The 21,682-nt window shown below is 38.3% G+C and overlaps 2 protein-coding genes across 30 annotated transcripts in view; one reads left to right on the forward strand and one right to left on the reverse strand.

Annotated features, from left to right (window-relative positions):
- Positions 1–6,715, reverse strand: part of ankrd26 (ankyrin repeat domain containing 26) — a 37,107-nt gene extending 30,392 nt beyond the window's left edge. For 17 of the 28 annotated variants that reach the window (XM_077210017.1, XM_077210027.1, XM_077210032.1 and 14 more), the window contains exons 1-8: positions 6,376–6,511; positions 5,573–5,866; positions 4,550–4,664; positions 4,274–4,447; positions 3,883–3,989; positions 903–1,040; positions 501–658; positions 340–372 (exon numbers count right to left, since the gene is read on the reverse strand). In XM_077210017.1, coding sequence (XP_077066132.1) covers positions 340–372; positions 501–658; positions 903–1,040; positions 3,883–3,989; positions 4,274–4,447; positions 4,550–4,664; positions 5,573–5,769 — 922 coding nt within the window. In that variant the 5' untranslated portion in view covers positions 5,770–5,866; positions 6,376–6,511. Of the gene's footprint in view, positions 1–339; positions 373–500; positions 659–902; positions 1,041–3,882; positions 3,990–4,273; positions 4,448–4,549; positions 4,665–5,572; positions 5,867–6,314 lie in introns of all 28 variants that reach the window. The other 11 variants (XM_077210044.1, XM_077210043.1, XM_077210042.1 and 8 more) reach the window with 5 other exon arrangements.
- Positions 6,716–6,985: 270 nt separating this feature from the next.
- Positions 6,986–21,477, forward strand: incenp (inner centromere protein). Of its 2 annotated transcripts, XM_077210054.1 has the most exons (21): positions 6,994–7,158; positions 7,993–8,142; positions 8,320–8,427; positions 8,926–9,530; positions 9,724–9,775; positions 9,891–9,963; positions 10,121–10,250; positions 10,340–10,376; positions 10,463–10,562; positions 10,809–10,946; positions 11,622–11,639; positions 13,819–13,928; positions 14,048–14,171; positions 14,268–14,390; positions 15,085–15,254; positions 15,338–15,437; positions 17,180–17,272; positions 18,561–18,641; positions 18,753–18,845; positions 19,040–19,187; positions 20,892–21,477. In XM_077210054.1, the coding sequence occupies exons 2-21, from the start codon at positions 8,003–8,005 to the stop codon at positions 21,074–21,076; spliced, it is 2,628 nt and encodes an 875-aa protein (XP_077066169.1). In that variant the 5' UTR covers positions 6,994–7,158; positions 7,993–8,002; the 3' UTR covers positions 21,077–21,477. The 2 variants fall into 2 exon arrangements, with proteins under 2 accessions (XP_077066170.1, XP_077066169.1); XM_077210055.1 differs by lacking the exon at positions 11,622–11,639 and having other exon boundaries at positions 6,986–7,158.
- The last annotated feature ends 205 nt before the right edge of the window (positions 21,478–21,682 follow it).

Consider the following 21,682-nt stretch of genomic DNA (forward strand, 5'->3'; position numbering starts at 1 on the left):
ATTTTCTATATACAGTAAATGCAGGGCAAAATAAGTGGCATGACAAAAAATGTGTTGTTGTCAAATGTTTTTTATTGTACACTGAAGAATGCTAATGACTGGATCTTTTCATTAAGTCTTGCTTTTTCATTCAGATCTAGGTCTCGAATAGGTCTTTAACCAAGTATGCAAGCGTACAACACACAAAGAAGGATAGCTCCTATGTCATGACACACCATGGTTTACCATTCAGCAACATAAATGCACTCATACTACTCTTATATTGTGTCTTAAACTCTGAGATGGTAAAGAATGATGTGTCTGATCTACAGCACATCAGTTGGCACACATTGGCAATACCTTTCCCTGCTACTGCAGAGCTGCTTCCTGCTGCTATAACAGATGAGTGTGGAGTAGGAAAACAGAACTAAATCAAAACACTGCACTCAACACTGCATGAATACTGACGCACATATTTATGAACACAGACGACACTGAAAACCTTTTGCAAAGGATCTCACCATCTTTATCCAGAGCCGGCCCTCCCAAAGGCAAACCGGCCACAATACCGCCTGGGCTGCCAAGGACGGACGTCTGTTTCTTTTTGCTTGCGGTAAAATGGGAAGGTGATTGAAGGGATCTCCTCTTCGTCCCATGCTCAATAATCAGATGTGAACATCTGGAACAGAACGATTGATATGAGATCCAACAAGCTTCAAACAAAGCTGTCAATGTCTGCATTGCATTTCCATTATATTAACAAAGCATTGGCAATTTAACATATTACCATCACCTTTTCCATTATTCCTAACAATCTTTACAATGCATCAAAATTAGATAATAGCCACACAAATCACCAACATTCATTGTTAAAAAAACATAAAAACTTTGTATTTAATGTCAAATGGTATGAAAGAACTTACGCGTGGTGTCCATTCATGACAGCATAATCATCAGAAGACCATCCCTTATCATCTTTCACCATGATGTCGGCATCATACTGCAGGAGCAAACGCACCATGCTGATTTGTCCATTGCATGCCACTATCATCAATGCAGACCTTAACAATGGCAGAAAGAATGTAAATCAGTTTTGTTATAGCTAACTAATACAAAAAATGCTTAAAAAAAAACATTTACGTAAATGAAATAAAATCAACTTTTGGCTTTTTTTACATGTTCATCTTTTCTTTAGTGTGTAATTTTGCTCTTTGAGCATGAAAAGGGTCTGCAAAGTTATTCACAGTGTCACTGTGTGTGAACTTCCTGAAACTCCTCCATTGTAGTCTTGAGTATTCTTCCGGGAACGAACACGTCACAATATTCCTCATTTAAATAATTCATACGCAGAATAAAGGGGCGGGACCTTGTTAGTTAGTTGGTAGTGTGTTGAAACTGGGGGGTTATGGAAAGGGGCGGGACATTTCCCAAATTTGACCAATCACAACACACTGGTCCAGCCAACCAATCAGAGCACACTGTGTTTTTCTGAAGGAGGGGCTTCATAGAGACAAGAACTAAACACAAAGGGGCGGTTTCACGGACAGGGTTTAAATTAAGACAGGAGTAGGCCTTAATCTAGAATAGTTAACCGTGACTTAAAAAATGGCTTTCTGTAGCACAGATTAAGTACAGATTAGTTACACCTGGACTATGGAGTCCTGAACTAAAATAAACCAGATTAATTTAAAACCAACTGTACTAATCTGAATCAGCATAACAGAGGTTGCCTATAAAACATGGAATGAACCAAGAAAAGCTAAAAATTGCATGGAACTGAGAGAAGCAAATACAAGAAAAACAATGGCATCAGAAAAATAGTCAAATACTGCAATCAAAAAAACTTTACTAAACAAGAGAAAATTATTTTCAAGCAAGCTACATAAACTGCACACATCAGCTATGGAATAAAAGAAATGTAAATACATTTTTTACAAACATTTTTGATCATATTTACCAGGGGTGCCATTAATATATATATATATATATATAATATATATATATATATATATATACTAGTAATATATGTGTCTTCTTTGAAACACACTGTTAATCTGAAGTTAAACCTGCCTCCTGGTAGGTTTAATTTAAGCCTCAATTTAGTCCTGGGGTAACTCCAATCTTCCTCCAGGAAATCAGTTTATTAAACTCTGGACTAAACTAAATCTAGGACTATTTAAAGCCATGACAGAGAAAGCGGATTTCTGTTAATCTGGTTTAAAGGGCCATTTAAGTCTAGGACTAGGTTTAATCTCTGTCCGGGAAACCGCCCCAAAGAGTATAGAAGAACAAGAGGCGAAACTCAATAGAACGTTCCATTGCAACAAACGCGGCCAGCAGCAGCGCTACGCCTCCGCCATTTTGGGGTGAAAGCAACCCGGCAGTCCACTAGCGTTGATGTGTCGTTCGCGAACGAGCCACTCTAAAAGCAGATTCTTTGAAAAGAGCCGGACTTCCCATTACTATCCACTAGCTTTTTGCTGTCGCTATGGCAATATCAGCTGCTTTGTAATTTAAAAAAAAAAGTACATTAAAGATCAAATCCAAACTGAATGATGACAACACAGAATAACGTAGGCTACACTCACTAGACTAGTGATCATCAAAATCCCTTTTAACAGTTTATTTCACAGACTTAGACAAGTTTTCTACTTTTTTCCCACAAAACCTTTAGTATTAGCATTACAAACACTGAATTAATACCAACATATAAAAGTAAGTAAAGGACATGCTATATCAGATAATTGGGAATGTTGGACAATATTTATATATACAGTCAACTGTTTTTTTTTTGTCTGTTTTTTGCAGTACCTACTATCTTATATTAATGACCGTTAAAGCAAGACTATGTTAACAAAAAAACACAGCCACTGTCCATAATGTTCAATAAGATCATCATGTTTGTAGCATGATCCAGGGGATTACCCATTCGGAAATGTAACATATGTCAAAATAAGTAAATTACATATATAGCCTAATGTCAGTGCCCATGTATGTCTGCTGCCTATATGAGAATATATGCAAAATTCATATAAAACACATACACATATATGAAACAATATAGTAAAAATGGCCGTTTTCATGTAAGTGCCATATAGTTTCCCGTATATGCACATAAATGTTAAATATATGTAGCCGCATATATGTACATATGCATATATTTACTTATTTCAATGCATCAGTATCACATGCATGTATGTTTACATACATTTATTAAATATGTGGGAAACAAATATGTATGTCACATATTTATACTTAATGTTGTCCATATATGCGAGAAATAATATACTCTGTAATATATGCAGATATATGGTATCATATATACAGTAGATTAACTCAAATATTTTCTTCACATGTTTGGACACATAAATGTTCATATATGTTGCAGGCATAGGCTATATTGTGTTCTCAGACAAGTCAAATATATGTATAGATATATGTCATGCTATTTAAAATATAACATATATGGCCATACATTACATTTTTGTATGGGAAAAAAGTACAAAATATATTTCAGGCCTAGTGGAGTTGGTAACTAATAATAGTAATAAATGTGTAAAGTTGCATAAAATGGAAATACTCAATAAAGCAAGAAAAAACTACCTCAAATGTGTATTTAATGATTGCATTAACTGTTATCTGTGCTGTTGTCCAGTAACTCCAGTTGGAATTTTCACCCCAAAATGGCGGCCACGCTACTGAAGCGCCACCTAGTGGCTGTTTCCAAAAAAGCAACAGAGTTTCGCCTCTTGTTCTTCTATTCTATTTGCTAATCAGAACGTTACTACCAGACGGGGAAGAGAGGAGCTGCAACAATGGAGAATATGGAAAGAATAATGTGTTTTTCGAACATTCAAGCACGAACACCTATTCTAGTAGAGCCCAAAAAGTGCATCTTTTTACCGTTGCTCCTGGTTCTTGACATTAACATCTGCTCCCTCTTTCAGTAGAAGCTCTGTCATGTCTGTGTGGTTTTCCATCACAGCCAGCATCAGTGGAGTGTTGCCATCCTGTCAATCAAAACAACAAAACATCTCAAAACTGGATTGCAAGAACTATCTAACCTTTTATTATGCAAAACAATTATTTTTGGTGCATCCTGCCATAAGTTATTTGAACCAATGTTTGTGCATTTATAGTGTATACTATGCAGTGCACACTAGTTGGCACTTCTAGTTAGCTAGCAAGTTAGTATTTCTCCAGTCTGGTGCCGCAGAAATTACACTCTTCACATTTATGTGAATGTACACCTTTTGTGTGTGGTTAATACTGGAGTTGAGCGCTGAAGTTTCACCTTGTTCTGTGCATTGATGTTGGCTGAGTGCTCAAGGAGCTGCAGTGCCACAGGTAGGGAGGGAATGCGGGCGGCCAGGTGCAGTGCCGTGTTTCCATTGATGTCCACCAAATTGGGGTCAGCCTCATGTTCCAGGAGCAAAGACACAGAGCGGTCTTGCTCACACTGAACCGCCTACAAGCCAAAAGACACATGCATGACCACAAATAAATAGCTGTCAGCATTTATTTATATTCATATGATTTGCATAATTCCACAAGAACAAACCGAGTGTACCTTCATCAAGGCGGAGCGATTCTGATTGTCACATAAGTTTAGCTTCACTTTGCTCTCCACCAAAAACTGAACGACATCTGTGTGTCCGCAGGAACAAGCGATGTGCAGCGCAGTTCTGTAGGCAAATAAGTTCAAGTAAGAATTTTTTTTTTTTACTTTTATTCAGCAAGGGTGCATGAAATTGATCAAAAGTGACAGTAAAGACATTTATAAAGTTAGTTACAAAAGATTTCTATTTCAAATAAACACTGTTCTATTAAACTTTATATTCATCTAAGAATACTGTAAAAAATGCATCACATTTCCCACATAAATTAAGCAGCACTGTTATTATAAACTGTTTCCAACATTGATACTGAGCATCAAATCATCTTATTAGAATGATTTCTGGAGGATCATGTGACACTGATGACGGGAGTAATGATGCTGAAAATTCAGCTTTGATCACAGGAATAAATTACATTTGAACATATATTCAAACAGAAAACACTTATTTACAATTGTAATAATATTTCACAATATTACTGTTTATTTTTGGTCAAATAAATCCAGCTTATGAAACAACAAATTCTACCTTGAGAGCCTGGAGTCATTTAAAAGATGCTTAAAGAATAATTTAAAGTCAACTTAAAATCAATCTGCCTTGGAGATAAAGTGGTAAATTATGTTTATTGCACAAACAAAGTACTCGCATGGATTCATAAAATAAACGTTGGATGGATTACTCCATTACTCAAATGGATAAATTTAATGATGTCTTTACTACCTTTCTGGGCCTTGAAAGTGGTAGTTGCATAGACTGTCAAAGGGACAGAAATCACAAATTCGATTAAAAAGATCTTATGTGTTCCGAAGATGAACGAAAGTCTTACGGGTTTGGAACAACATGATAGTGAGTAATTAATGACAGAAATTTTTAGGTGAACTATCCCTTTAGGTCTAATCACTGTGGTTGGTTGGAAAGATTCTGTATTTTGTATAATACATTTAGCTTCGTCCACTACAAAGTATATCAACGATTACCTGTTTTCCCTATCCAGCTGATTCAAATCATTCTTCTTGGCCAGCTGTCTGAGTTTGCCCACATCTCCGCTGAACGCAGCCTTGTGGACCTTCCCGAGGTCTTTCTCCTTGACGTCGTAGCTGGCCGACAGCACGCTCGCCGTCTCAGAGGGACTCGGGGAGCCCTTCTTCTTCTTGAAGTTGAATATTTTCTTCATGGTCGGTGATGGCACATCTCCATCAGCGGATTGTCGTTCACCTGACGTTCAGGCACTGGTCACCTTGCATGTCTCGCCCATCCTCCAAAAATAAACCCTGCAAAGAGGATTAGAGTTATTTAATAATGACAGAGGCGCAGGTCAGTCTGTCGTCTGCACTTTCAGTCTAAGCATACTCATTAAAATAGACTCTACAAATAAAAGCTACATTCTTTAAAGTTTATAATAAAGCCCACATCTCCCGTACAAAAACTAACACTGTGGTAGTATCAGACAGATGGTAATATCATGGTATTTATTTACTGCCAAATTCATATAGCATGGTGGTTGCAAGGCACTCCAAAACACTTAATAAAACAACATGGTATTACCATGGTACTTGCTAGTAAATCATTGTTTGTATTTTAAATATGCTATAAACCAGATAACTATATAAAGTATCATATTAGAAGTCAATGCGACAAACATAACATACAAAACACGGTTGTTTAGATAGAAAAGCAATACATTTATAACGTTATGTGTTTAGAAAATCTTATAATCACCTCAACATGTAAATCTGCAATTACCCGGCAAGCAAACAACCTGGCGAGCTTACAAACTCACCTTCATTTTCGTTTCATTGTAGGGCGTCTGCCAAGTATATTTTAAACGAAAACAACACGAAAAGTGTTTTAAATGATGTTTGCTATCGAGTAAGACACATCGGGTTAGCTCAAACGATGAACCGTTTACGACGCTAGCAAGCTAGCTGCTTCTGTTACCATGGTAACAGTGTGAAGATCGCATTTAATCTTAATAATTCATTATACATTTGTGTACTGCGTAAGTACGGTTAAGGAATTTGGAGGATTGTTGCAAATGCATTTTAAACCTGACCTATTGTTATGTTTAATAATATGAATGATATTAATATCAAAGCACGGAACTCGTTATGTTTTGCTCTGTTTTTACACGGAATGTCAATCATGGGAACGTCACCAAGGAGGCGGGACTTCAATGCTCTCATCCTGCATTGGACGGTTTGAATAAATGACAGACAAATGTATCCTCCAATGAGATCCCAGTTCGTCCTTCTCTATACCTTCTTGATTGTGATTGGCCAAATTTGTTATGACAGGCAGCCATATTGTCCAATTACACACACGAAATATTTGGACCCACCCAGAATCGGCCGTTCGTAGCTTATTATTCGTCAGAGCAGAATTTTAAACTATTTAAACCGTTTTGAGCGGGTGCCTGGAAAACAAGAGGCAGTCGTGTCGAAGAGAGAAAAAAGTAACTTCAATCTAGCATCCAATGTTTATAAACAAAATAGAAGGAAGGATCATAACTTTGGATCATCCGGTCTTTGTTTTTGCAGTGAGATCGTTCATAAAGTCGAAAGAGGTAGATGACGTTTTATATCCTATTATTTTACAACTGTTTAACGTTAGGTTAGCTGGGTTGGCTAGCGATTCTCAATGTAACGTTAGTCATACTTAAATCCTTGTTTTAGGAAAATCTAATTTTATTACGTGTAACTGTATTATTCTCACGTCATAGATGTAACGTTAGCAGCCAAAATGTAATATCTATTGGTGTGTATCATAATGAAGCACGTTCATCTGCGTCTGTGTGTTTGAACTGAGATCGGTAACGTTAACGCTATAACGTCAACGTTAAATATTTAGTTTATGAAAACCAAATGAGGTAGTTTATGTGTTTACATTCAATAAACCATATTAGGCTTTTACATTCGAAAGTGTGTTGAAATGGTATGTAATTATCTAACTTGACGGCGTCAAACGAATTTGTGAAATGACTTCCATTTCCTTTATTGAGATAAACAGTATAAATGCTGAATTTCACTGTTGTAAAATGACAGATGTCAAATAAGCCAGGTTTTATGTCAGTCTTTGCAGACCTGGATGCAGATGAAATTCATATGAATTATTAACTGGACCTTTGCTCTTTGTTTGGGTTTCAAATTTTCCACGGAAAAGCAAATGCATGTTTTTTCCATTTTCATCTAAACTCAACACAATAGTGTATATGAAGTGTGATTGAATGCATTTTTAATATGACAGCATGATCAAGCACAGCAAAAGTGCCAGTCAGATCATAGTGCAAAGTTAGTTTCTGATCAGTTGCATGCAAGTTATTTTTATCCCCCAAAATGCTATTGTTTACACTTTTTACAGAGCTGTGTAAAAACCCAGAACCTTCCTTCTGTATTTCCAGGGGCGCCACCATGAGTTCCTTGCCGGAGGCCACGCGCTCCCTCATGCAGGTTTTTAATGGGAAGCTGCAGGATTTTACCAATGAGATTGATACTGTCCACATGGTGTGGCTGGAGGAGATCCAGCAGGAAGCGTATCACATGTTTTCAAGGTGAGAGAGACGTTCATTTGAGGTGGAGTGCGTTATACTATACACTTGATACTCTTGTGTTCTGCACCCGTGTATTCTGTCACTAGTGGCTTGTGTCTCTTTGTGTGTTTGTGAGATTTACTGTTACCATCCAGGTCATCAGACATGTTTAAAAAAAAAAGCTGTTTTGTCGTACAGTGACTTCAGCACTGAGCCGGAGCTCATGCCGAAGACTCCATCACAGAAAAAGACAAACCGCAGGAAACGAGTGTCAATGGATCTCAATGAGTCTCGCAGCAAAAGACGGTGAGGGCTTTGACCATGCTGGTTTTCTAATGTCTTAATATTTTTGTCTTAATATCTTTTATATGTCCATAGAAACATCTTTAGATGTAGTTTAAAGGGATGGTTTACCCTAAAAAATGAAAATTGTCATTAATTACTCACCCTCATGTCGTTCCAAACCCTTGAGACTTTCGCTTATCTTCGAAACACAAGTGAAGATATTTTTGATGAAATCTGAGAGATTTCTGTTCTTCCATTGACCTTCACGCAACTGACACTTTGACAATTCCAAAAGTTCATAAAGAGATTGTAAAACTAATCCATATGAATTTAGTGGAGAGACTGAAGAGACTCCATCGCTTCATATGATGACCAGATTGAATTTGGCCTGAAAAAAATACTGATTCTTAATATAAATTATGTATGGCTCTGTATATCTCTCCTTTAATATATATGCATCCAAATTGGCATCTTTTTTACTATACTGATATAGTATATTATGTCATTGTCTGTCTTTAGTTTCTCCAAGGGGAAACGCAGCAACCTGCGTCGCTCCTCGGTCCATATGAGCCTGAACAGCATCTCTGAGCTTGTTACGACACACGTCCCGAACGACAGCTCAGAAAGCCTTACAGAGGAACCTGCTCGCCGCACGCGTCGCAACAAAACCACCGCTCCGGCTGAAACCGAACCCGTCAAGCGCAGCACACGTAACAAAGCTGGCGCCAAAACCAAAGAGGTGAAAGAAGTGGCAGAGAACGTTCCAGAAGTAAAAGAACCCGTTGAGGTGCAGGATTCGGGCTCCAATCAGGATCAGATCCTGGTGTCTGAAGCCGTGGTGAAGATTCCCGCCTCTTCGGAGCATCCGAGTGCTGAATTGATGCAGAACGCTGGTCTGTCTCCAGGCCGATCCGCCAATAAAATCTCCATCGCTGCATCCGGGTCGCAGGCGACACCTCAGGGCTCGTCTCGGACATCGGTTCGGCGATCACTGGTTGTGAGGCGCTCGCTGGTGGGACTCAGGCATAGCATGACCCAGGAAGCTGTTCGCAGGGCGTCCCGGCGCTCTTTCCTGAAGAAGAAAGCCAGACTGGGCAACTCGTCCTGCAACAGCTCCTACAGCGGTGAGACTCCCATTTACATTCAGTCAAAACTGAACTTCAAATCGCCAACTCTCTAACTAGAAATGAATAACTTGAGGTCTGTGTGAATGCCTTAGGATTTATCGCTTTGTTCGGACAGTCACGCATGCTGTTTAAAGTGATTTAAGTTTGTATGTTAACTGAATGATGTTTATGTCTGCAATGCTTTTTCCAGAGGACATTTGTATGGACATTGAACCTGAGGACATTGAGAACAAAGAGGAACAGTGAGTTTGCTTTGAAATTTCAGCATATGATGTATTTTTTTTTCTGGGATTCAAACCCATAATCTTTTGGTTATCAGTCGAGATCTTTTAAACTGCTTTTCTCGCTTCTGTTTAGGGTTGATGCACCAGAAAAGATGTCCGAACCTCCCACTGAAACCAACCCTGAACCTGAAATCGTGCAATCTGAGGTGAGAACTTTCTGCTGTGACTTTGATTTACCCTCTCAAATAAGAGTCACAGAACACCCACATTTAACCATACTACGGCCATTTCTGTTATGATAATAGTAAGTATTTTATTGCATAGTGCAATTTGTAAATAACTCATGGCTGTGTGATATCATAGGAACCTGAGAAGGCTGAAGAAAAGGAAACTGAGATAAAAGAAGACAAACTACCAGAAGAGATTTCTGAATCTCCCAGCACTGTTGAGAACTGTCGCTTCACACGATCCATGGCTCGTACTTCAGAAACAGGTACAAGTCTAACAGAGTAAATACCGAAGGTGTATATGGGATGACTAGTAAGGTTTGATTCACTGTATTTATTTATCTTCCTGTAATAGATGACAGTAGCAGGTCAAAGTCCAAAGGAGATGTCCGGTAAGCAAACCATCAGTTCGAATTCTTCATTATAGTTAGTGGATTTGTTGTATATGTTTGTAATGGTCTTTGTGGGTTTCCATCAGGCCTATGCGTTCAGGCTCCAAGCGTAGGGCAGCTGAGTCAACAATTCAGGAAATCAACACACCCAAGAAGAAGCAATCTCCTCCGAAGAAATGCCTCACGGTATGAGTGTCTCTGAACATCGTAATGCCAGCAATCCACTTAAAATGAACCCATTATGAAGCCAAAACATTCCCTGACTCTTGTAAAGAAAAGCTTTCTGCAGAAGTCCACTAAGTTTCTCTGTGGTTATTTGTGTTCGTAAAAAGGATTTGTATCGATTTGTGGCCTGTTTCCTGAGGATTGGATTAGCCAATCTTTGATCGGTGCAGATACTATCCATTATGTCTCTGTTTGTTGTGCATTTAGAGTATTGCTCCACACATGCGCTCGTTCGTGCACACGGTGCAGAAGAACCAGATGCTGATGATGACGCCTGGATCTCTGGGCCGCAGCAACATCATGAAGTCCTTCATCAAACAATCTGCCAGCAAAACCGATATGAAGGTGGGCACACCTTTCAGACTGTTCCTCTGTGCATATTTTTTAAGGCCCTATAGAATCTGTTTTATTTACATAAAAAACAAAAAAAGCATTATTAGATTAATTAAATTTGTCAGTTTGTACTTTAACGTTCACAGACACTAGTCATTGATTAAAAGATAGTTCACCCAAAAATTTAAATTGTCATTACTTACCCTGCTAATGTTCCAACCTGTATGAGTTTTTCTTCTGTTAAACACAAATTTAGATTCAGTTCAGATATTTTAAAGAATGTTGGTGATCAAACAGTTGAAGGCACCCACTGACTTTCATAGTAGGAAAATAAATCCTACGGAAGTCACATACTATGGTTAGCATTGGTTACCAACACTGTTTGAAATGCCTTTTGTGTTCTTCAACAGAAGAAAGAAACCCATACAGGTTTGGAACAACTTGGAAGCTGAGTTTTTGGGTGAACGATTCCTTTAAGTGTAGAGCCCTACTTTTGATTTATTCATCTGAAATTTGCCAAATTCTGTGACATTCCGTGTTATACAGTAAATTCCATTATTCCGTAATTTTTGTATTTCAGAGTAGGCCAATTTATTAGGTTACTTCAATGGTAAATGCGTGCTAATATGCTTCTCCAAGTAGAACTGGTTTTAGTTGGTAATTGTACTTCCTGTCTTTCCCCCTCAGTTGGGTTCTGGCTCTGTGGTGAGTATAAACAATGAATCCAGACCGGTGTCATGTCCATGTCAGTTCACTATTAGAATTCACTTTTGTTTGACACTTCCTGTTTTCTTACATTATGAATGGGCTTTTTTTTTTTTTTTGGGCTCGGCTCAATCCTTACCTCATAAACCCCTTTCACACAGTGCTGCGAACCCATAAAATTGCTAGAGTGCTTCTGTGTGAACGCAAACAACATTCCGGAATGGGAACTAGTAATATTGCCGGGATCATTCCCGGAACCCGCCCTGTGTGAACAAAAGCCGTAATCAATGCCGTAAGAGGTTTGTCGTAGTGATGACGCTGAAGCTGAGATTTACTGAAATGGTACGCAGTGCACAAGTTTATGATCGAATCAGGGTAAAAATGCACTAGTTTCTCTAATGCCTGGCTCACACTACAGGAGTTTTAGGCCGATTTATGCCCGATTTCCCCCTCCCGAGAATCGGAGAAAATATCTTGTCGAGGACCTCGATCGTTTCCGATGTTCGACGCAGATCATCTGGTAATGTGAGGCGTTCGCAGATCGAATCTTGCACCTCCCGATCTGCTCTCACACAAATCGGGCTCGCCCCGATCATATCAAACATTTTTGATATTTATCCGGATGAGCAAGATTGTGATTACGTCGTTACTGTCAGAATAGCCAATAAGAAACAAGTAGGGCTGCCTGTCGTGGTGAAGGAGTGAGGTAATTTTGAGTGACTCATCAGCGTCATCAGCATAGACTTTAAAAAAGGATATGCGGTATTATCTTTATTTATTATCTTTATTTATTTATTTATTGCTAAATAAAAGTGTTACACTGTTGTCAGCAGGCACGAAGACTAGTACATGTTCAGTAATGAAACCGAAACAAAAGAAAGTGGAGTAAACAGAAGATGCAGTGTCAAAATAAGGGTCCACAGTATAACAGAACATAAACCTGACACAAGCTTGTTAGATCATTGTTATATAACAGTTAGTTACGATCCTGTAATCTCACCAAACGAGAGGCTTTCTGCTGATATTTCACCAGTATCGTCATTGCTCGTCTCTGCGTGTTATAGACAGGCTGTCACTCAGTCCAGTTACACAGTTAGGCCACTAGGTGGCGGCAAGAGACTGTCTTTGAGTGAGTTATACATTTACGTTGAATTAACAAAGAAATTCGGATTCATTCTAATATATATGTAATGAAACAAGCTGTTAATTATTTTAACATTTAATTTTAACTTTGAGCTCCACTTTAAGGCTCAGCTGCCCATTCCGGCGCATGGGCAAGGCAACGCTGAAGCTGACACGTCACCTAATAGAGATGACGCCATTCATTAGAAATATCCTTAAATGTTAAAAGGATGATTTTTAAAAAAAAGATTTCGCTTTCCTTGGTCACGGCATATTTTTCAAATATGACTTGATCTGAAGGACAGATATTTAGTTTACATCCACTTTTCCGCTTCCGATCTGTTGCGTGAGATCACGTGATCATGGTGGAATCATATCTGGCATGATAATCATATTAACATTTGTAGTGTGTGATGCGCCACGATTTTCAAATCTTGTAGTGTGAGCATGTTTAAGATTTGAGGGAAGAAAATCTGCAAAGATTCTCCTTAAGTGTGTGGTGCAACCAGATTTCAAAATCGGTTAGGATTTTAAAACTCCTGTAGTGTGAGCCAGGCATAAAGAGAAAGCGAAAATCATAAGCAAACTTAAGACGCTGCGGATACATTACTCGTCACATTGATGTCATGTGTCTTTTTACGGGCTGTGTGTGAACGTATGCACAGATTCCAGAAAATCACTGGCAGTGTGAATGAACCAAAATGAAACGATCCCGGGAATCTCTGTGTGAAAGGGGCTATACTACACTTCCTTCGGGCAGTGAAGGCACTTTGTCTAAACTGAAACAAAACTGACCATCCCATTCAGACTGTGTCAAAATTAACCTCATCACTCATGTGGTGTATAAATGTGTGTGTCTGTTGCTTGGGAAGTTCACCTTCACCTATTTGTGTATCTGAGATGTTGGCAAGAACTGTTTTTATTCACTTTTCACACAAAGCAATAGCAGCCGTCCTTGTATTTGGTTTAGCTTTCATCGTCCTTGCTTAAAACCTCAGTCATTCTTCACTTAATTCCTGTAATTGTGGTAACTCTAAAATTAACACTTTTCCTCCAGGAGCGAGAACGTCAGAAGTGGGACGCCTTGAACAAAAAGATTGAGCAAGAGAATGAACGAAAAATAAAGATTGAGGAGGAGAGACGAAAGAAACAGGAAGAAATTAGAAGGTGGGGAGGTGCTTTTGATCCACTAATTTCAACTGAATTGTTATTCATTTAATTGAATTATTAATGTATTTTAAGTGTGAATGCAAATCGGGACTCACTGTGAATTCTGCCCATCTTAGAAAGCGGGACGAGCGTGTGAAACGGGTTGTTGAGGCTCGAGTGAAAGTTGAGAAGGAGAAGGAGCAGGAAAAGAAAAAGAAGATTGAAGAAAAAATGGCACAGATGGAGAAGAAAAATGATATGGTTGGTAGTGAAGTTCTCAAGACTGAATGGAAACTCACGTTTGAAACCCATTTATTTGTTTTTATATTGTGGTGGTTCTCTCTCTCGCTCTCACAGCTGCGAGTTGAGCGAATGGTAGAGGAGAAAGCCAAGAGGAAGGTGGCCACTAAAAGACAGGAAGAACTGGAGCTGCGTAAGAAACAGGAAGAGGCAGCCAGACAAAAGAAATTGCAGCAAGTTGTAAGTCAACACCAGCATTTCAAGTGGAGTGTTTTGCAAGTATGTAAATGGGACAGCCTTCAATATTCAAATTGTGCTTCAAAAAAATTGTGAATTATTTATTTTTGCAACCACTTATTTTCTTTCAAACCAATGGGAAATATCAAGGCTAATATAAGATTTATATATATATATATATATATATATATAATTGTATATACACTACAGTTTAAAGTTTGGGGTTTGTACGATTTCTTTTAATGTTTTTGCAAGGAAAGATGGTAGTATATCACAATTTTAAAACTTCTATTTAAATATATTGTAAAATGTAATTCATTCCTGTGATCAAAGCTGAATTTTCAGCATCATAACTCCAGTCTTCAGTGTCACATCACATGATCCTTCAGAAATCATTTTAATATGAGGATTTGCTGCTCAAAAAGCATTTTTTGTTCATTCATGTTGAAAAACCGTTTTGCTGCTTAACATTTTTGAGGAAACCATGATATTGGAATAGAAAGTGTACAAGAACAGCATTTATTTGAAATGGGAATCTTTTGTAACATTATAAATGTCTTTACTGTCACGTTTGATTTATTTAATGCATCTTTGCTGCATAAAAGTTAATTTGTTACTGACTGCTGAATAATTTCTTTTAATTTAAAATAAAACTGTAGCTACAATAGCCAATTTATAAACTTGTCTTTTGCTTTAGGAGGAAGAGGAGCGGCGACACCAGGAAATGCTGGCTAAACGCAAGGCTGAAGAGGAGCGAGAGAAGGCCCGCAAACTAGCCGAGGCCACACGCGCTCTGGAACTGAAGAAGGAGCAAGAGCGGGAGAAAGAGAAGGAGCGGGAGCGAGAAAGACAGGCTGCAGCTGAGAAGTTAGTGGTGCTTTATCGTGCATGTGTTTGAAATGGAAGCATGACTTTCAAAGATATTAAATATGCACGTTTGTGTCTTGCAGAGAAAGACTAGAGAGAGAGAAGGCTATCGCTCTTCAGAAAGAACTGGAGAGAGCAGCCAGAGAGAAAGAGAGGAGAGAGATGGAGGAGAAGAAGAAGATGGTGAGGATTTTATTGTAGTATGCTATTACCTGGGTTTCCATCCACCTATGTGCATTTTGGGATATTGCTTAAACATGCTGGATTGAAATGCTAAAATTAATCAATTTTGCAATAAACTTATGTGCTCAATTGAGACGGATACATATTTTTATCTGATAAACTACACTGGAAACACATTTACCGAATAAATCCCTCGATGTGCAACAAAAAACTTGTGACTGCCTCAACAGAGGATGTGATTGGATAACTGGACTAACTAGCGAACCAATCGAATCACAGCATCTCAAATGTTGGTTTGGTCATTCTGAATTGCCTGAGACAAAATCTGTCACCAGAATGACAGATGTTTAATTCCCTCCCTGAACCGTCTCGTTCCCAACACCAGGCATCCTAGCCTTTGGTATTCAATTTCTTCTGTGTGAGTCATTTATGAAGAATGAAAAAAAAGCCACACTGGCTTTCCAGATTGCATTTAATTCCATTTTCTTATTAAATATTTTGCAACAATTTCCCAGGAAGTGAGGACTTTGTTCTCTTGAACACATGGAATGTAAATGTTGCTTTATTTGCGAATGTTTTATGCGATATTCCAATTTTGCATAGAAGTTATATTCTCAACTTTGCATGGAAACCCAGCCAGTGGTCTAAAATCCAGCTCCACTCAAATTAATATTAAACAGTGTTCTGCTTGACTGATGTTTGCTTTCAATAAGGATTGAACAATTCTCAACTTTGAAATTGTGTAGCATAACGATCTCATTAAAGGTCCCATATTATGCCCCTTTTCACAAGATGTTAAATAAGTTCTGATGTCCCCAGAGTGTGTATGTGAAGTTTTAGCTCAAAATACCCAACAGACAATTTTTTACAGCACGTTTAAATTGTAATTTCTTGGTGCTCAGAAAAACGCGCTGTTTTAGTGATGATGATAATATCAGAAACTCTCAGTAACGGTGTTCATTTCGACCCGGAGTTGGACAACAATGCCTACAGAGTCAGAGTGCTGTATAGAGATGGAACAGGTATAGTTTAGTAGTTTAATTACGGTTATAACGTATTTGTCATCTGCTTGTATGTATCCACTATTAATAGCGTACAAGTCTGCTGTTAATAGCGTACAAGTCTGCTGTTTCGGACCAGGTCCGAATGATGATCAAACATATAGCCTACTGATGAGTTTAATAAAGTTTACTGTACATAACACAAAAGATGAAGCGTCAGTTTTACTTCAGAAACTCACCGTAAGAGCTGAGTAAACAGTAAGATATAAGAAGTGCGCAAGTACATAAACGAATTTCGGTAGAGTTGAGGGAGCATTTTCTTTAAAAACTAAATAATTCCACATCGTCTTCAGCGGCTGCCTCAGATTTCGGGAGTAAATAGAGAGAGCTATGTGGATTAATACATCCGGCCACACAACACCTACAACGCTGGGAGACATTCTGGTCAGTGCAGCAGCTGTGAACTCGATCAGGGCGGGTCTATGTTAAAACGGCAGTGTCTGTCAACACTCTTGGGCGGGGCCTGTACTTAGTGATGTCACTAAAACAGCATTCTGAAAACAAGTCGTTGGGAGACACTGCTGATGATTTATGGGGATTAATAAAAAAGGAGTGAGTGGAATTTTATCACTATTGGATGGTTGTGTAAACACACTGCCAACACACATTTATGTCCAAACAGCATGCAAAAGTGAATTTTGCATAATATGGGACTTTTAAATCTGAGTGCTCTTTTAACAGGAGGAGCAGAGGAGGGCCGAACAGGAGAGGGAAGCCCAACAGAAACAAGCCGCTGCAGTCTCCGCCTCTGTGTCTCATACAGTCACAACTCAGGTAATTAAGTCATAGCCTTGTGCGACATTACTTTAGTAATATTTCTTAATATTTTGAATTGGCTTTTATTTTAATATTTTCCGGGGTTTTTTTCTTTCTTGTTTTTGTTTCAGTTGCTGAAAACGATTCAATTGATCATTCTCGATAATTAAAAATGTTTATTTTATAGACATTAACTTTATTAATAGCCATTACAAAACATACATTGCATTTATTTTGTTGTTTATTTTTAAGCTGCAGTAAGTGATTTCTGAGAAACGCTGTTGAGATTAGAGATCACCAAAACAAACACGCTCCTACCCAAAAGGATCAAGGCCCGTACACACCGGGACGAATATCGGCGCGCGTTATTCGTACGCGTTTTTCAACCCGTTTTTTGTGTTCACACCCAAGCGATTTTCGCTGACAATGAGCCGAGTGAACATGCAAATTCATTCCCTGACATTAGATGGCGCTTAATGTAAAACAGAAATACCCCAGAAATAAAAGAAAATGTTGGAAAGTGTTACAAGCCTATGTACATGAAAGACAATTAAATTCACCATCAAGGCCCATTTTCTCTGCAATACCACTCTATAACGGTTCTCTTTTATCAATATCTTTGTAGTCGCTGCCGCGTTTGTCATACAGCTCCTTATGTTCAGACACCAACGAGACAGCTCTACATTTATCTTGGCTTGCATGTTCCTAGTCTTCTTCCCGGCAGTGTGTAGACCCTACTTATATCTTCTTCGCCGTTACGTATGTGTGCTCAGCAAGACCGTTTTGTGTTTGAGCGCCCCCAAGTTGTGTTTTACTGTAACTTCAGAAGCTCCAGACACGTGAGCAAAAGCACCAATCTCATTGGTCGGATAGTTTTTGACGCAGCGCGTCAAGCCAAAAAAACTAACCAGAGGCGTTTTTTTTAAAAATGACAGTTTTTACGCGTGGCGTTTTTCGCGTCGGTGTGCACACTCACATTGGCGCCCTTTGTTTAATCAAGAGGCATTAAACGTCGGCGAATATCGCGCGAAATTCGTCCCGATGTGAACAGGCCTTCACACTCCCATATTCTGATGGCTCCATCTCCAAATTTACAAACATTCTATGCAATACAGGCTCCTCCCCCTCCATGAGTGGACACGCCCCTTAATGCTGATTGGCTACAAGTGTTTTGGTGCTCTTTCTGATCCACTTTCAACCACTTTTCTCAGAAATTGGTTAATGCCCCTTTAATAACTTTTAATGTTAAATTTTCATTTATACTTCGTACACTGTGAATCCAATTTTTTTTTTTTTTTATTAACAGGTCTCAAAAACACAAGGAGCTAATATGCTCAACTCCACTATAACTAAGAGTTCAGCTCTAAACATGACTGTAGATATTGAGGTAAATGTCTTTTCCTTTCCTGTTCTTTCGATGCCTGTTAATTTTTGCTGCACTGAGTTACTTACTACTAATAAATATTTTTACTAAAGCTATATTTTTCCATCTCCACAGAACTCTGGGCTGAAAACTCCAGTTGGGAAAGGAGCCGCTCAAAATAAGGCCATAGATCATGGAGCAGCACTCAACATGACCGTTGACATTGAGGTGAGGCCAAGGCAACTGTGATGCACCTTTTTCCCTACTAAAGGAGGGAACGTCTCAGATAATATTACTAAGCACGGAATAGTTCCCAGAGAAGGTTTTGGGTTTCGAGGGTTGTTTTTTTTTTGTGTATAAAACAATCTCAGGTGACTAGAACAGCTGGTTTCTGACCCCATCCCTTGTTTTATACCTTGCAGCAATCTCCACAGTCCTACCAGATCACTCCTAAGGGCCAGAAGGTGACCGTTTTAGTGAATCCAGAAGATTACGGCATGGACCAGAACAGCGATGACTCAACAGATGATGAATCTGCACCTAGAAAACCCATCCCGTCCTGGGCTGAGGGTATGATGCTTTTTTGGCAAATGCTGGAAATGTTTTTTTGTAGTTAATTTTCCATCTGTGCGCTCTAGGGTTGTCAAAATTGCTCAAATGACGTTTGAATATTCCCTTTTAAAAAAAAAACACATATTTGAACATCTATATCCTACATCCTTTGAACATCCTACACAAAAACAAGTAAATCAACTAATGACTAAGACCGCAGAGCTCACTCTGGATCGCTCACTCGCACTCGCAGGCACTTTCTCTCTCTCGCCCTCACCCTCATGCTCTCTGTGCATAACGGTTTAAATGAACAACAACAATAAACAAATGTTGAGTGCTGATCAAACGTTTTGTGCAAACAATTTAAGGTTGCAACTTTTTCGAGATGTGACCTCATGTTGCTAGTGGTCGAATGGTATGCTAACTGTATCTTACATAGCTTGCATACTACTTTATCTCACGGCTCCACAATTTTACCTTCTACCGACCAAAATCCAAAGTACTTCCAGACATGGCTTTTTAGATTTTGGGGGGTTAAAATCACTTTCTCTGCTGCGGTAGAGTTGGGCTCTGCACTTTATGCCATCTTCCATGTAAGTCAACTTTCAGCAGTGACGCTGTGCCAGTGCGACTCCTGTGACCTCTCCCTGATCCCTCCGGCAGCGCGCCCACTCGCAAAGCAGACAGCCGCGCCTCTGCTACCGCGGGTGTGTTTTTCCACATTCGAATATTAATTTTCACCTTCGAAAATCTGTTTTTTAAAACTATTCGAATATATAATCGAATTTAGAATATTCGTTGACAGCCCTACAATGTAGGACCGTTACGCTCTCGCGTCTTTTGCAGCGTCTCGCACATGACCCGACGTTCTAAAAATGCGGCACTAAAGTTAAAATAAGTTCAACTTCAAGAACCAGCCGAAATAGCCAAATACGTATTTACATCATGTCTAGACCTTATGCAAATACAGTTGTACCTTATATTGATATTAAATATGCAATATTAAGATTAATGTTTTTATGATATTAAAAGCTGCAATAGACAAAAAGGATAAATGGATAAATACAATTCAATTCAAATTTATTTGTATAACGCTTTTCACAATACACATTGTCTCAAAGAATACAAGAATAATGTTTGAAAGGATGAATCATAGAAATAAACATAAAAGACTAATCATACGCATATCTTTTTTTATTCTACTCCACGTTTAGCAAGATTTGATTGATATGAAGGAATTTTTACTTTTAAGTTGCATTAGTTTATTTTTATTTAAGAGGTTTGCACGAGTTAGTTAACTGTAAACTGCAGACATTAAACTTTAACTGGAAAAGTTCTGTTAAATATAATTACGAAATGTATAAAAACTAAATAGAAATGTTATCAAAATAAAAACTCAACTAAAACTAACAAATCATTAATGAAACGAATTAAAATGAAATTTATAGGAAATTTGAAAATGATATTAATTGACTAATTTAAAAATGCAAAACTATAATAACCTTGGTCTGAGCAGCGTCTTTCTAGTAATAGTAGAGTTGTGAGTTTCAAAAAAATATATAATGTAGCGATTCAGTATCAGAGCTATTAAGTAGGGTTGGGTATCGTTTCAATTTTAACAATTTCGATTCTGCTTATCGGCCCACACAAAGTGCATGATTATTTTGCTGTATCTACAGCATGTTACTGTATTATTTTAAAGCAATGTGGTATTTTGTGCAGGTATGCAGTTGCAGCAGTCTATAATGAAGCACTATTACAACCCACTGGATCTCAATTCATATTTTGGAAAGCCCGAACCACCCAAGCTGGAGGCGATCTTCAGGCGGACCAAACCTCGCTTCTTTAAACGCACTAGCTCAGCTGTCTGGCACTCTCCACCACGTTTGGGAAATTTTGGCAATTAATAAGCAAATGTACTTTTTTTCCTACTTTTAGTCTGTCGTCTTTTTTATGTTGTTGCCTTTTATACATTAAGTTCACTTTAATAAAGCCTTTTAAAAATCTATATGTAAGTAGATTAGACTGAGGGAAAAAAGAGCAGAACGTGTAATTTAGATTACACAAAAGATGGAGTTTGACGACTGGGATGGACTGTCCCTGTTTAATTACCTGCTATGTTTTTAAGTGGGATTACATCACCCATGTATTTAAATATAGCGTCACGTGTAATAAATTTGGAAGTGTACGCAGGAGCTGCTACAAATAGGATGGTAAAGTAGATGTAGACAATATGGGGGTGGTGTTTTCCCCTTCACGAAGAGTGTCAGATTACTCTGGACTGTCAATAAAAGGTATAATTTCTAAATGTTTACAGTGTGTTATTTATGGTTGTTTATGATTGATGTGATTTAATAAGGCAGTGTGGATATATAGCATTAGTTACAATTCCTTGTTTTAAAAAACTTTAGGGAAAAAAATGTACATCCATAATTTAAATAAACTTTATTTTTTCATTTTGAAATTAGTATTAGTAATACATGGAGACATGGAAACCTGCATAGTAGGAATGG

Source organism: Siphateles boraxobius, unplaced genomic scaffold (assembly GCF_051911475.1).
Source record: "Siphateles boraxobius isolate OS27281-9 unplaced genomic scaffold, OSU_SipBor_1 65, whole genome shotgun sequence".
Classification (NCBI taxonomy): domain Eukaryota; kingdom Metazoa; phylum Chordata; class Actinopteri; order Cypriniformes; family Leuciscidae; genus Siphateles; species Siphateles boraxobius.

Bases quoted from the DNA above. Each gene is read 5' to 3' on its own strand.
- incenp (XM_077210054.1), top strand. From the start codon at position 8,003: ATGAGTTCCTTGCCGGAGGCCACGCGCTCCCTCATGCAGGTTTTTAAT. The intron at 8,428-8,925 runs GTGAGGGCTTTG...GTCTGTCTTTAG, and splicing joins GAGTCTCGCAGCAAAAGACG to TTTCTCCAAGGGGAAACGCA. The intron at 9,964-10,120 runs GTGAGAACTTTC...GTGATATCATAG, and splicing joins CTGAAATCGTGCAATCTGAG to GAACCTGAGAAGGCTGAAGA.